The following is a 15,232-nucleotide window of genomic DNA, read 5'->3' as shown; positions in this document are numbered from 1 at the left end:
ATGATGCTTTCCATAGAGATGAAGATGGAAATAATCAAGAAATATGAGGCTGGCATGCAGTTAAGTGTGATCGCGAAGGAATATGGCTGAAAACCGTCTATGATAGGAACAATCCTGAAGCAGAAGGAAGCTATCAAACCAGGAACACCTTCTAAGGGCGTGACTGTTTTCTCCAGCAAGAGGAGCCACGTCCACGATGAGATAGAGATACTGCCACTTATCTGGATAAAGGACAAAGAAATAGCTAGAGACACTATCACCGAAGCGATAATCTGCCAGAAAGCCAGTGCTATTTTCGGTGATCTCGTGCATGCTCAGTCCGAAGCCGACACAGGAGAAGGAACATCGAAGCAGGCACCCCCAGAGTTCAAGGCTTCTTGTGGGTGGTTTGAAAAATTTAAGAGACGCTCTGGTATTCATTCGGTTGTGCGTCATGGGGAGGCTGCAAGCTCAGACACGGAAGCGGCCAAAGCCTTTATTAAGACGTTTGACGAGTTGACTGTTCGGGAAGGTTACAGTCCCCAGCAAGTTTTCAATTGTGACGAGGCTGGGCTTTGTTTGGAAAAAAAAAATGCCTCGTCGAACGTACATCACGGCAGAAGAAAAAGAGGCTGCCCGGGCATAAGCCTATGCAGGACAGGCTTACCCTTGCACTCTGTGCAAATGCCAGTGGGGTCTGAAAGGTGAAACCCCTGCTGGTGTAACACTCCGATATTCCTCGAGCCTTCAAGACACACAAAGTCACTAAGGAAAATCTTCATGTGTTGTGGAGGGCTAATGGAAAAGCCTGGGTAACGAGACAATTGTTCATTGAGTGGATAAATGTTTGTTTCGGCTGGATTGTGAAAAAGTATTTGGAAGAGAAGCCCCTCCCTATGAAATGCCTGCTGGTGCTGTACAATGCCCCTGCTTACCCTCCTGCCCATGAGGAAGATATCAGAGCAGAATATTCCTTCATCAAAGTTCTCTATCTTCCACCGAACACCACCCCTCTCCCATCACCAGCAAGTGATTTCAAATTTTAAGAAGCTTTATTTGAAATATCTTTTCAAGAGATGTTTCGCAATCATTGAGAGCACAAACCTCACCCTTCGTCAATTTTGGAAGGAGCATTTTAATATTGTCATATGCCTCAAAATCATCGATCAAGCTTGGCAGTAGGTTTCCAGGCGCACCTTGAACTCTGCCTGGGAGAAGCTTTGACCTGATGTTGCCTCTGTACAAGATTTCAAGGGCTTCCACGCAGACCAAGCTGAAGCTGATTCCGGAAATTTGAGGATCTTGAACCTGTTGCTCAATCTGAAGTTACCGAGATTGTTACACTCGGGAAGTCCATGGGTCTGGAAGTTGATGAGGCCGACACTGATGAGCTTATCAAGGAGCACCAAGAGGAACTTACAATGGATGACCTGAAGGAGTTTGGAGGCCATGCGAGTGAACGTTGTTCAGGAAGAGTACAGTGGGGGAGGAGGATGATCCACTGACAATGGTAGAAATCAAGGAGGGTCTAGATGGCTACTTTAAAATGGTGGCTCTTGTAGAAAAGAGACTCTCAGAAAAAATTCTCACAGGTCGTGCGCTTGAGTACTCTAATGAAGTTTGCCTGAGTTATTTCAGGAAAATTTTAAGAAGCAGGCAGAAACAAGCTTCTTTGGATGATTATTTAAAAAGAAAAAAAAACGGCCTTCAGTAGAAGCAGACCAAGCGCCAGATAAAAAACGAAAGAAAAGTGGCAGTGATGAAGAAAATACATAGTGTAATTAAATTTAGAAATTACAAAACGTAAAGTAAAAATAAAAACATAAAATCTAAAGGCAAAAAAAGTTAGGTTTATCGTAAAGTTAAATGTTAATATTTCCTGTCATTTGTAAATGTTCTTCCTAAAATTAAGTGTTAATGTTTTCTGTCATTTATAAATCTGTTTTGTAAAGTTAAGAGTTTACGTTTTCTGCCACTTGTTAATGTTTTCCCCCATTTGTCATCCGCCTCTACCGCCCCACACTTTGCTCTCGGACATCGACTCACTCCAAAGGTAAGGTTCCATATTTTTGTTACTGTAATTTTACTATTTGCTCTAATTATACACTTATTTTACAGGTTACCAATGGTTAATTTATTATTGAATGATCCAAATACAGTACTTGTCATACATTTAGTACTGTTTAGTGGTGTGTATCCTTTTTTATAATCATTTAATGTGTTGGTTTTGTAGGGTCTGGAACGAATTAGGCTATTTACATGTAAAAGGCGACTAACAAGACGAAAACATTACGTTACAAAAGCCATTATGGACCAATTAATTTTGTGTTGTGAGGTATTACTGTAACTGTATATAATGTATACGGTGCAACAGTATACTGTATACACAAAAAGTATGACATTTTTTCAATATTAATCTTACCCGATGATCATGTAGCTGTCAACTCCGTTGCCCGACAGAAATCTACGGTCGGGATACGCCAGCGATCGCTATCCAGGTGGGGGTGTGCTCAACAGCGCCATCTGTGGTCAGGTACTCAAGTACTTCTTGTCAACAAGACCTCAATTTTTCCTCTGTCGTGCCGCCGGCAAGACCTACATGGATACGCTGTTGATTTTGGAGTCTTTTGTTCACGATTTGGTGATGTATTTGCTCTGAAGTTTAGCCTTCGCTGTTCAGGAAGCTTTATCCTTAGCTTAGCAAGCTTTTGGAATTAATTTGATTCATTGGTTAACGATCTTTGCTTAATTTTGGAATTCCCCCTTGACTACCTCTAAATTCAAGATGTCTGTCCATTCCCAAGTTCCTAAATACAGGCAGTGTAGTGTTAGGACTTGTACTAGGCGTCTTCCGAAGGCCTCTATAGATCCTCACACCGTATGTTCCAATTGTAGGGGAAAATCCTGTCAATTGGAAGATCGATGTGGGGAATGTGCTGGGCTTTCGGAATTCGATTTTAATGAATTCCTCAGATATGCACGTAGGTTAGAGAAGGAGAGAGATAGGAGGAGTTCTTCTCGCTCTGTGGATTTTTCCTCTCCCCATGCCCCTCAACCTTTTCCTTCCCCTGTGGTGGTGACTCCCGAACCTGCTATGAGTGCTCAGCCTGGTATGGCTGATATGTTGCGTGCCATTCAGGCTCTCGGTGAGAAGGTGGAGTCGTTGGTTAGTGACCGCAATCAGCTCTTGGCAGATGTCAGAGAGCTGAAAGCGAAGAGTGCAGTGGGAAGTGTTAGTGCTAGTGATGTGCATAGTGTCAGTGTCAGTGTTGCGCATGAGGGTACATCTGTGCGTGCCAGTCGTCCTCCCAGTCCGGGACCTCTTGCAAGCTCCCAAGCCCAGGGGAGAAGCAATGTCGAAGGACCAAAGGGTTCGGCAGGCCTTGATCGGCGCACAGATGTATCCTCAGTGGTTGCGGATGTATCTGCTAAGGATCGTCCCATCCACTTACAGACGAATGAGCCCTTACATTCCTCGTCTGTGGAAGAGGTTTCCAGGAGGAAACGGTGGACCAAGGTCTCACGACCGCTCAAACGTAAGGTCCCTTCCGAGCTAGTCCAACGGCCCAGGTGTAGCCACTGGGTCAGTTCGGACTCGCCGCAGTCATCTGATGACTGCACACCTCCCAAGAGAGGTAGAGTGGTCCCTCAACAGGCCTCTGCTCCGGCTGTTGTTGCTCCAACCACAGTAGACCCTAAGTGGTCCATGCTGCAGACTATGCAGTCTCAGCTTGCGGCTTTTATGCAGGAGTATCATGCCGAGAAGGTTAACACCTCTCCTGTTAACCTACAACCCTCAGAGGTTGTGCGCTCAGCAGATACTGCGGCTGCCTGCTCCCACACCCCACCTGTGAGAGCTCCTCCACCGATGCGCAGTCCTCACTGCCAGACGCATGTTCTTGCTGCACCATCTGCTAACATGCGTGAGCTGCCGCATCAGGAGTTGCCGGGTTCCAGCACTATGCGGCATTCTCCTCAGCCCATGCAGCATGCTCTGCAGACCTTACAGCATGCTCCGCATACCATGCAGCATGAGCCGCATACCTTACAGCATGCTCTGCATACCATACCGCATGCTCCTCAGCCCACTGCAGACCCTCCCACACACCAGCCCTCTGCTTTTGTTGTTGCCAGCTCGCAGACTGTCCAGCAGAGGCATGATGATGGATCCGCAGGTACGCATGCACCCGTTCTGCAGGATTCAGCCGTTCAGCTTGCTGCTCTGCCTTTGCCTCTCACAACTCAACTTTCGGATGATGATGTATCGGATGATGAAGCTGCTCATCTGGATGATCCTCACTCTGATGTTGAAGGACACAAGTCTTCGCCACCCTCCTTAGACTTTCGCAAAGTCCTTGCTTTGTTCAGGGATCTGTATCCTGAACACTTTGTGTCTGCAACCCCTCGTTCTCCTCCCTCCGAGTTTGCTCTGGGCATGCAGTCTGCTGCGCCTGCCTTCACCAAGCTTGTTCTCGCCAGATCATCTAGGAGAGCTTTGAGGGTTATGGGGGACTGGTTGCATTCCAAGAAGCAACTGGGAAGGACCTCTTTTGTGTTTCCTCCTCCCAAGCTGGCTTCTAAGTCGAGCGTCTGGTATGCCACGGGAGAGGAACCTGGCTTGGGGGTTCCTGCCTCTGCCCAGGCCGACTTCTCAAGTCTGGTTGACTCTCCCCGAAGGTTGGCTATGAGACGTTCGAAGATCTGCTGGTCCTTTTCAGATCTTGACCATATGTTGAAGGGAGTCTTTCGTGCCTTCGAGATATTCAACTTCCTCGATTGGTGTTTGGGAGCCTTAAGCAGGAAGACTTCCCCTTCAGATAAGGACTCAGCCATGCTGATCATGTCTAGCATGGACAAGGCAATTCGGGATGGGTCTGGTGAACTTGCGGCTTCTTATGTATCAGGAGTCCTCAAGAAGAGAGAACATCTGTGCTCCTTCTTATCTGCTGGTATCACTCCTTGCCAGAAGTCAGAGTTGCTGTTTGCTCCTCTCTCCAAGTGTCTGTTTCCGGAGGAGTTGATTAAGGGGATGGCTGCCTCTCTTATCCAGAAGGATACTCATGACTTCATGGCTTCTTCTGCACGTAAGGCTAAAACCTTACCTTCCGTGCCTAGACCCTTCCGCCCTACAGCAGTTGATACACCTGCTTCTAGGTTCATCCCGCCCTTTCGTGGCAGAACCTCCAGCAGAGGAGGTACCCGTGCAGACAGTCACCGTGGCAAGTCCAAGAAGGGTTCCAAGTCCGCAAAAGGCAAGTTTTGACTGCCTTTCTCTCCAGACAGCAGTAGGTGCCAGACTCAAGACCTTCTGGCAAGCTTGGGAGAGCAGAGGTGCAGACGCTCAGTCTGTGAAGTGGCTAAGGGAGGGATACAGAATTCCGTTCTGCCTCAATCCCCCTCTAGCTACATCTCCCATCAACCTCTCTCCCAACTACAAGGAGAAGGACAAGAGGCTAGCGTTGCAACAAGAGGTGTCGCTCTTGCTACAGAAGGAAGCAGTGGTCATAGTCCGGGATCACCAATCCCCGGGCTTTTACAACCGTCTCTTCCTGGTAGCCAAGAAGACAGGAGGTTGGAGACCGGTGCTGGACGTCAGTGCTCTCAATGCTTATGTCACCAAGCAGACGTTCACGATGGAGACGACGAAGTCGGTCCTAGCAGCGGTCAGGCAGGAGGACTGGATGGTCTCGTTAGACCTGAAAGACGCATACTTTCACGTCCCCATCCATCCAGACTCCCAACCTTTCCTAAGATTCGTCTTTGGAAAGGTTGTGTACCAGTTCCAAGCCCTGTGCTTTGGCCTAAGCACGGCACCTCTTGTGTTTACGAGACTGATGAGGAATATTGCGAAATTCCTTCACTTGGCAGACATCAGAGCCTCCCTTTATTTAGACGACTGGCTTTTAAGAGCTCCCACAAGTCGTCGCTGTCTGGAGAATCTCAGATGGACTATGGATCTGACCAAGGAACTGGGCCTCCTGGTCAATTTAGAGAAGTCCCAGCTCGTCCCATCCCAGACCATTGTTTACCTGGGTATGGAGATTCAGAGTCGAGCTTTTCGGGCTTTTCCGTCGGCCCCAAGGATCAACCAAGCCCTAGAGTGCATCCAGAGCATGCTGAGAAGGAACCGATGCTCAGTCAGGCAGTGGATGAGTCTAACAGGGACACTTTCATCGCTGGCCCTGTTCATCGAGTTAGGGAGACTCCACCTCCGCCCCCTTCAGTATCATCTAGCTGCTCACTGGATAAAGGACATGACGCTAGAGACGGTCTCAGTTCCTGTTTCCGAAGAGATGAGGTCTACTCTAACGTGGTGGAAGAACAGCATTCTTCTCAAGGAAGGTCTATCTTTAGCTGTTCAGACCCCCGACCACCGTCTCTTCTCGGACGCATCAGACTCGGGCTGGGGTGCGACATTGGACGGACAGGAATGCTCGGGAACATGGAATCAGGAGCAAAGGACACTTCACATCAATTGCAAGGAGTTGTTGGCGGTTCATCTGGCCTTGATAAACTTCAAGTCCCTCCAGCTAAACAAGGTGGTGGAGGTGAACTCCGACAACACCACAGCCTTGGCTTACATCTCCAAGCAGGGGGGGACTCATTCGAGGAAGTTGTTCGAGATCGCAAGGGACCTCCTCATTTGGTCAAAAGATCGAAAGCTCACGCTGGTAACGAGGTTCATTCAGGGCGATATGAATGTCATGGCAGATCGCCTCAGCCGGAAGGGTCAGGTCATCCCCACAGAGTGGACCCTTCACAAGAATGTTTGCAGCAGACTTTGGGCCCTGTGGGGTCAGCCAACCATAGATCTGTTCGCTACCTCGATGACCAAGAGGCTCCCATTGTATTGTTCTCCGATTCCAGACCCAGCAGCAGTTCACGTGGATGCCTTTCTGCTGGATTGGTCCCATCTCAACCTGTATGCATTCCCGCCGTTCAAGATTGTCAACAGGGTACTTCAGAAGTTCGCCTCTCACAAAGGGACACGGCTGACGTTGGTTGCTCCCCTCTGGCCCGCGAGAGAATGGTTCACAGAGGTACTGCAATGGCTGGTCGACGTTCCCAGGACTCTTCCTCTAAGAGTGGACCTTCTGCGTCAACCTCACGTAAAGAAGGTACACCCAAGCCTCCACGCTCTTCGTCTGACTGCCTTCAGACTATCGAAAGACTCTCAAGAGCTAGAGGCTTTTCGAAGGAGGCAGCCAGAGCGATTGCCAGAGCAAGGAGGACATCCACTCTCAGAGTCTATCAGTCTAAATGGGAAGTCTTCCGAAACTGGTGCAAGGCCAATGCAGTTTCCTCAACCAGTACCACTGTAACCCAGATTGCTGACTTCCTGTTACATCTAAGGAACGTTAGATCCCTATCAGCTCCTACGATCAAGGGTTACAGAAGTATGTTGGCAGCGGTTTTCCGCCACAGAGGCTTGGATCTTTCCACCAACAAAGATCTACAGGACCTCCTTAGGTTTTTTGAGACCTCAAAGGAACGTCGGTTGTCCACTCCTGGCTGGAATCTAGACGTGGTCCTAAGGTTCCTTATGTCATCCAGATTTGAACCGCTCCAATCAGCCTCTTTTAAGGACCTCACATTAAAAACTCTTTTCCTCGTATGCCTAGCAACAGCTAAAAGAGTAAGTGAGATCCACGCCTTCAGCAGGAACATAGGTTTCACATCTGAAACGGCTACATGTTCCTTGCAGCTCGGTTTTTTGGCTAAAAACGAGCTTCCTTCACGTCCTTGGCCTAAATCGTTCGAGATCCCTAGCCTGTCCAACTTGGTGGGGAACGAACTGGAGAGAGTACTTTGCCCAGTCAGAGCTCTTAGGTACTATCTAAGAAGGTCAAAACCTTTACGAGGACAATCAGAAGCCTTATGGTGTGCTGTCAAGAAGCCTTCGCTACCAATGTCTAAGAACGCAGTTTCTTACTACATCAGGCTTCTGATTAGAGAAGCTCATTCTCATCTGAAGGAAGAAGACCTTGCTTTGCTGAAGGTAAGGACACATGAAGTGAGAGCTGTGGCTACTTCAGTGGCCTTCAAACTGAACCGTTCTCTGCAGAGTGTTATGGATGCAACCTATTGGAGAAGCAAGTCAGTGTTCGCATCATTCTATCTCAAAGATGTCCAGTCTCTTTACGAGAACTGCTACACCCTGGGACCATTCGTAGCAGCGAGTGCAGTAGTAGGTGAGGGCTCAGCCACTACATTCCCATAATCCCATAACCTTTTTAACCTTTCTCTTGAATACTTTTTATTGTTGTTTTGGGTTGTACGGTCGGCTAAGAAGCCTTCCGCATCCTGGTTGATTTGGCGGGTGGTCAATTCTTTCTTGAGAAGCGCCTAGGTTAGAGGTTGTGATGAGGTCCTTTAGTATGGTTTGCAGCCCTTTATACTTCAGCACCTAAGAGTCGTTCAGCATCCTAAGAGGACCGCTACGCTCAGTAAGGAAGACGTACTTAATAAAGGCAGAGTAATGGTTCAAGTCGACTTCCTTACCAGGTACTTATTTATTTTATATTTGTTATTTTGAATAACTAATAAAATGAAATACGGGATACTTAGCTTCTTTGTTAACATGTATGCTGGTCTCCACCCACCACCCTGGGTGTGAATCAGCTACATGATCATCGGGTAAGATTAATATTGAAAAATGTTATTTTCATTAGTAAAATAAATTTTTGAATATACTTACCCGATGATCATGATTTAAAGGACCCGCCCTTCCTCCCCATAGAGAACCAGTGGACCGAGGAGAAAATTGAGGTCTTGTTGACAAGAAGTACTTGAGTACCTGACCACAGATGGCGCTGTTGAGCACACCCCCACCTGGATAGCGATCGCTGGCGTATCCCGACCGTAGATTTCTGTCGGGCAACGGAGTTGACAGCTACATGATCATCGGGTAAGTATATTCAAAAATTTATTTTACTAATGAAAATAACATTTTTTTAAACTTTACAGAAAATGCTAAATAACCTGAGAGGGAGCTCTTCCCCTGATTGAATTGTGCACCTAATTCAAGGTTACCAATAAACTTGACCGCATGTTTTTTTTAGTCTGGCTGTTTGAACCTCACAGTTAATAGGATTTCATGCATGGTTATTCTTATGCATTACTGTACTCTTAACATATATCTTTTGTATTATGTATTGTCTAGATATGAGAAAATGATTCAAGCCCTCGTGAAGTCTGAGTATGAAGATGATTTTTCAATGGAAGAAGAAGATTTTTCCCCTGACTATCTAACACATCGAAGAGCTCCACCTCCACCCAAGGCAAAGGGAACGTCAGGACCGGGTAAAAGGGGTAAGCATGAGCCCAGTATCATCACTAAACAGCAACATGTTTGTCTTTACAGTATAGGCTGTTTTTAAATATTAAACTTAGCCGGTGAATATATAATAGCTGACGTCTCCGACGGCTCGACAGATTCCAAAAACTCGCGAGCGATCGCCGTGAAGGTTGCGGGTGTGACCACCAGCGCCGACTATCGGCCAGATACCGCATATACTTGTCAATTTCTCCAGTTCTTCTCTGTCGGTCTTGTCGACAAGTTGGTTCCGCTCGCTTTATGACCTCGAGTTTTCGACCGAATTGATGAAGTACTTGGTTTTGGTTTTATTGCTTTCGCCGTGTTGGATTATTCAATACTATCTTCAAAAGAAATGCTTTTGAAAGGAGAGGAAGTGTTTTGCCCTTGCTTTTTTTTTAATCTCTGGTTTTTCCATAGAGAGAAGATGGCCGACCCTTCCCTCAGTGTACGGAAGTGTGTTAAAGGCTTTTAGTAATTATTTTATCACTTTATAAATTATTGTTGATATTTATAGATTTACCTCTATATATTTTATATTTTATATCTCACCCGCCTTTATTAGGCCTCTTCGATTAGCTTTCCATTTATACTAAACATCAAGATAAATTGTATGTTTTTTGTTTATATGTGGCCTTTACCTATTCTTTGTAGGCGGTCCTAACTTGGAAAACGAAGTTAAACAATGTTGAGCCCATTCAACTTTTATTTTTGTTTAGTTTAAAACAGTTGCTCTGTAAGAGTGATGAGATGAATATTTTTTAGAAATATATTCTTTGAATAGTCTTCGTGCTGTTTTTTCAAAGATGAACTAACGTTTGGTTTATTTATGCTACGCAGTTTGCGCTCTATCGTTACGATAGAGAAAGAGAGAATCACGGTTTCACTTTGCAGAAAGAGTAAATCGATTTTGACGTTTTGTTCATTCTTCTTTCAAACTGAAGTGTTTTAGATACTAATTTAAAGGAACTTGTTAATTTTCAATTTCTTAGTCCTTTCAGTTTTTTCCTTTAGTCAAATAACCTGTTATTGACGAAGGGTGAGTGGGCCATTCTCTTGTGAGTGACAAGAGAGAGAGAGAGAGAAAGAGAGAACGATCCGATCTTTATTCTCGTCCCAAGTCTCTGTACAAGGAGTTTGGGAGCGAGTAACGTTGTTCTCGATTCAGTTTTTTACTCTCGTCCCAAGTCTCTGTACGGGGAGAGAGGATAAAACGTTTTAGTTTTTATTCTCGTCCCAAGGCACTGTACGGTGAGAGATTGAAAACGTAGTCCTTAGTGAACTAGTGTTTAGTCTCCTCCCCAGTCACTGATCTTTTTAACTTTATATATTTCCGTTTTATTCGATATATATGTATATTTTTATTGATTTTTGCATGTGTTTCATTTTGTACTAATGTGCTTACATTATACGACTCATTTCGCAATTCTAACCTTTTGATGTAAGGGAGAATTGCGTGCTTCAGGTAGAAATCAGTTTTATTCATGTCTAATGTGAAATTATTAAAAAATGCGATATCAGTGAAGTAAGTGCAAAAAAACATGTTCTATGTTGCGGAGGGTTCGTTTGTTCGTGCTTGTCACTTGCCTAGTCCGAGACCTCTTTCAGGCTCCCCTGCACCAGGGAGAAGGAATGTCGTAGGACCTAAGGGAGTGAGGAGTGTAAACCAACGAACAGACGTTCCCTCAAAGGTATCAGACGTTGCTCGGCAAGCACGTCCTTGCCATAAGACATGAGAGACGAAGTTTCTCCTCGTCTTCCGATGATTCGTCTCTTTAAAAGCCTGGGCGTAAAGTTTCGAGACGGTTGAAACGTTTATTAGTTCCTTCAGAACAAGTTCAACGTCCTAGCTGTAGTCATAATAAGAGTCCCGTTCATAGCGATGACGTTCATGTACAGACGTTTCTGCCACAGACTCGACGTGACGTTGAGCGGTAGACACCGTAGACACAACGTGACATCGAGTGTCAGTCAACGTAGTCTCGATATAGTATCGATCAGCAGTCACTGCTGTTTACTACGTGACGTTTGAACGTCAGCCACCGCAGTCACAGGTTGATCCGAAGTTAAGTGTTTTGCAAGATATGCTGTTAAAGCTTTCTTCTTCAATAGAAGCTTTCGATCCTGTTCCTGTGCAAAAGGATCCTTTGCTTTTTGTACGTCACGGTTCTGGGATACGTGATTCGGGTCTTCAACCATCTATACGAGCTTTGTTACGCCACGCTGACGTTATCTCTAGTCACAGCTTTGCTGTTAAACGAGATGCGGAGCATAAATCTCGATGTAACTTTGATCGCTTTGAACGTCAGCCACCGCAGTCACAGCGTGACGTTGAGATGCAGACACCGCAGACACGACGTGACGTTGAGCGGTAGACACCGTAGACATGACGTGACGTCGAGGGTCAGTCATCGTAGTCACGATATAGCATCGAACAGCAGTCACCGCTGTTACTACGGGACGTTTGAACGTCAGTTACTTCTGTCACGACGTGTAGTAGAATAACATTCTCTGCAGTCACAACGTAACATCGACCCTCCAACTTTAACTTCTGTTCATATACAAGTTGATGTAGCCTGTCAGGCTTTTCCTTCACGTCATTCTGAATATAAATCTCCTTCTCGCAAGACTTTAGATTTATCAGATGATGTGCCTTCTGAAGAAGTTGATGACCCCCCTTTCAACTAATGTACCTTTGGGGAGTCATTCAGAAGAGGAGTAACCTAGGGTGGTCCAACAATCCCTTGTATTTTAATTATGAATTTCTTTAGTGAAATTTTGTCCTACTCGTTTTGTAACGGCTGCTCCGCCGTCTGAGTTTACTCTTGGCATGACTTTCTTCGACTCCTACTTTTACGAAGTCAGTTCTCTCTTGTTCTTCTAAGAGGGCCATGCTCTTACTGGGAGACTGGTTGGAATCCAGGAGAAGTTTAGGAAAGTCTGCTTTTGCTTTTCCTCCTTCTTAATTAGCTTCTCGCTCGGGCATCTGGTGTGACACAGGAGAAGCTCGAGGAGAAGTTCTCGGCTTGGGAGTACCTGCCTCTGCCCAGGGAGACTTCTTAAGCCTTGTGGACTCTCCTCGTCGTCTAGCCATGAGATGCTCCAAGATTTTATGGTCGGCTTCAGAGCTAGACCATCTCCTGTTAGGAGTTTTTTCGAGCGTTTGAAGTTTTTGTTTGTTGGATTGGTCCCTGGGAGCCTTAAGTAAGAAGGTCTCTCCAGCTGTCAATGTATTGCTGTACAATTATGTCATGCATGAACAAGGCTATCAGGGATGGCTCCAATGATCTGGCAGCCACGTTCACTGCAGGAACAAGGCTATCAGGGATGGCTCCAATGATCTGTCAGCCACGTTCACTGCAGGAGTACTTAAGATGTAAGTGCGCTCAATGTGTTCATTGTCAAGACAAACTTCACGATGAAGACTACCAAATCTGTCTTGGCAGCAGTAAGGGAAGGCGACTGGATGGTCTCTCTCGACCTTCAGGATGCATACTTCCACATCCCGATTCATCCAAACTTTCAACAACATCTGAGGTTTGTGGACGGGAAAGTAATGTACCAATTTCGAGCACTGTACTTCGGCCTCATTCCTGCTCCTCTTGTTTTTACAAGGCCCTTGCAAAATGTAGCAAGCTTTCTACATTTTTTGAGGATTCAGAGCCTCCCTTTATTTTGACGACTGGCTAATCAGGGCGTCGTCATTAAATCGCTGTCTGGAGAGCCTCTAATGGACTTTAGACCTAACCAAGGAGCTAGGTCTCATAGTGAACGTAGAGAAGTCGTAACTTACAGTACCCCATCCCAGACTATTCTTTATTTGGGAATGGAGATACAGTGTCGGATTTTTCGGGCCTTTTCGTCTCCCACAAGAATGGAACAAGCTCTGTTAAAAGTCCTTCACTTGCAAGAGAAAAACAGTTGCTCTGTAAGAGTTTGAACTAGCCTCGTGGGAACTCTTTCATCGCTGGAGTAGTTTATCTCTCTGGGGAGACTCAACCTTTGCCCTCTCCAATTTCACCTAAACCATTGGAACAAGGAGAAGGGCTTAGAGAGTATCTCTTTCCCAATCTCCAACTCAGTCTAGACATGTCTGACTTGGTGGGACAGCAACATCAGACTTCGAGAAGGTCTTTCTCTTGCGATCAAGAACCCAAACCATGTGTTGTATTCAGATGCATCGGATTTGGGTTAGGGAGCTCCACTGGACAGTCTGGAATGCTCGGGTCTTTGGTCCACGGATCAGAAGGAACTCCTTTTAAGGCAAGTAACATCCCTCCTTTGGCGAGATTTGTGCAAGGAAAAATGAATGTCTTGGCGGACTGCCTCAGCAGAAGAGGACAAGTCATCTCCATGGAGTGGACATTGCACAAGACTGTGTGCGAGAAGCTATGGATGACATGGGGTCAACCCACCATAGATCTTTTTGCGACTTCACTGACAAAGAGGCTCTCGACTTACTGCTTTCCAGTTCCAGATCCAGAGGCAGCCCACATAGACGCTTTCCTGCTGGACTGGTCTCACCTGGACGTTTATGCCGTTCCACCTTTCAAGATCCTAAACAAGGTGCTGCAGAAGTTCACCTCTCACGAAGGGACCAGGTTGATGTTGGTTGCTCCACGCTGGCCCGCGAGAGAGTGGTTCACAGAGGTACTTCTATGGCTGGTAGATGTTCCAAGAAGTCTGCCGTTGCGGATGGATCTCTTGCGACAGCCTCACGTAAAGAGATTTCATCAAAGCCTCCCCACGCTTCGTCTAACTGCCTTCAGACTATCGAAAGACTCTCTTGAGCTCGAGGGTTTTCGAAGGAGGCAGCTAGAGCGATCGCGAGGGCTAGGAGATCCTCTACCATCAGGATCTATCAGTCGAAATGGGAGGTATTTAGAGACTGGTGCAAGTCCTCCTCTATTTCCTCTTCCAAGTGCCTCTGTAGCGCAGATTGCGGATTTTCTGCTTTATCTGAGAAACGGTCGCTCCCTCTCTGCATCCACCATTAAAGGCTACAGAAGCATGTTAGCTTCTGTTTTCAGGCATAGGGGTTTGGATCTTTCTAATAACAAAGATCTCCAAGACCTGCTTAAGTCTTTCGAGACTTCCAAGGAGCGTCATATTTCGACTTCTGCTTGGAACTTGGACGTGGTCCTACGGTTCCTTATGTCAAACAGGTTTGAACCATTAAATTCAGCCTCCCTGAAGGATCTTACCCTCAAGACACTTTTTTTTGGTGTGCTTGGCTTCGGCTAAAAGGGTTAGTGAGATACATGCTTTTAGCAAGAACATCGGCTTCTCCACTAATAAAGCAGTATGCGCTCTTCAACTTGGTTTTTTGGCCAAGAATGGACTTCCGTCTCGTCCTTGGCCTAAATCATTTGATATCCCCAGTCTTTCTGAGATTGTGGGGAATGAAGTTGAAAGAGTGCTGTGCCCCGTTAGAGCTCTTAAATTTTATTTATCCAGAGCTAAACCGCTACGAGGTTGTTCAGAGGCTTTATGGTGCTCCGTTAAAAAGCCCTCTTTGCCCATGTCTAAGAATGCGTGGTCTTATTTTATTAGACTTTTGATTCGGGAGGCACACTCTCATTTAAGTGAGAAGGATTGTAATTTACTTAAAGTCAAGGCTCATGAAGTCAGAGCGATAGCAACTTCAGTAGCGTTTAAGCAAAATAGATCCATTAAAAGTATTATGGACGCGACCTTTTGGAGAGGCAAGTCGGTATTCGCTTCATATTACTTGAAAGATGTCCAAACTCTTTATGAGGACTGCTACACACTGGGACCATTCGTAGCAGCGAGTGCAGTAGTGGGTGAAGGCTCTACCACTACATTCCCTTAATCCCAATATCCTTTTAATCTACTCTTGAAATTTTTAATCTTATTTTGGGTTGTACGGGAGACTAAGAAGTCTTTCGCAATCTTTTTGATTTGGCGGGTGGTCAA

The 15,232-nt window shown here is 45.9% G+C and overlaps 1 protein-coding gene across 1 annotated transcript in view; it reads left to right on the top strand.

Annotated features, from left to right (window-relative positions):
• LOC137616455 (zinc finger protein Xfin-like) overlaps nucleotides 1–15,232 on the top strand; it is a 106,140-nt gene that overhangs the window by 70,033 nt on the left and 20,875 nt on the right. The window contains exon 5 of the mRNA XM_068346233.1: nucleotides 9,143–9,291. Within this exon, the coding sequence (XP_068202334.1) occupies nucleotides 9,143–9,291 (149 nt within the window). The remainder of the gene's footprint in view (nucleotides 1–9,142; nucleotides 9,292–15,232) is intronic.

This window comes from Palaemon carinicauda, chromosome 22 (assembly GCF_036898095.1).
Source record: "Palaemon carinicauda isolate YSFRI2023 chromosome 22, ASM3689809v2, whole genome shotgun sequence".
NCBI lineage: Eukaryota > Metazoa > Arthropoda > Malacostraca > Decapoda > Palaemonidae > Palaemon > Palaemon carinicauda.
Note: the sequence above shows the minus strand (reverse complement) of the source record. Positions and strands in the feature narration are given on the sequence as shown.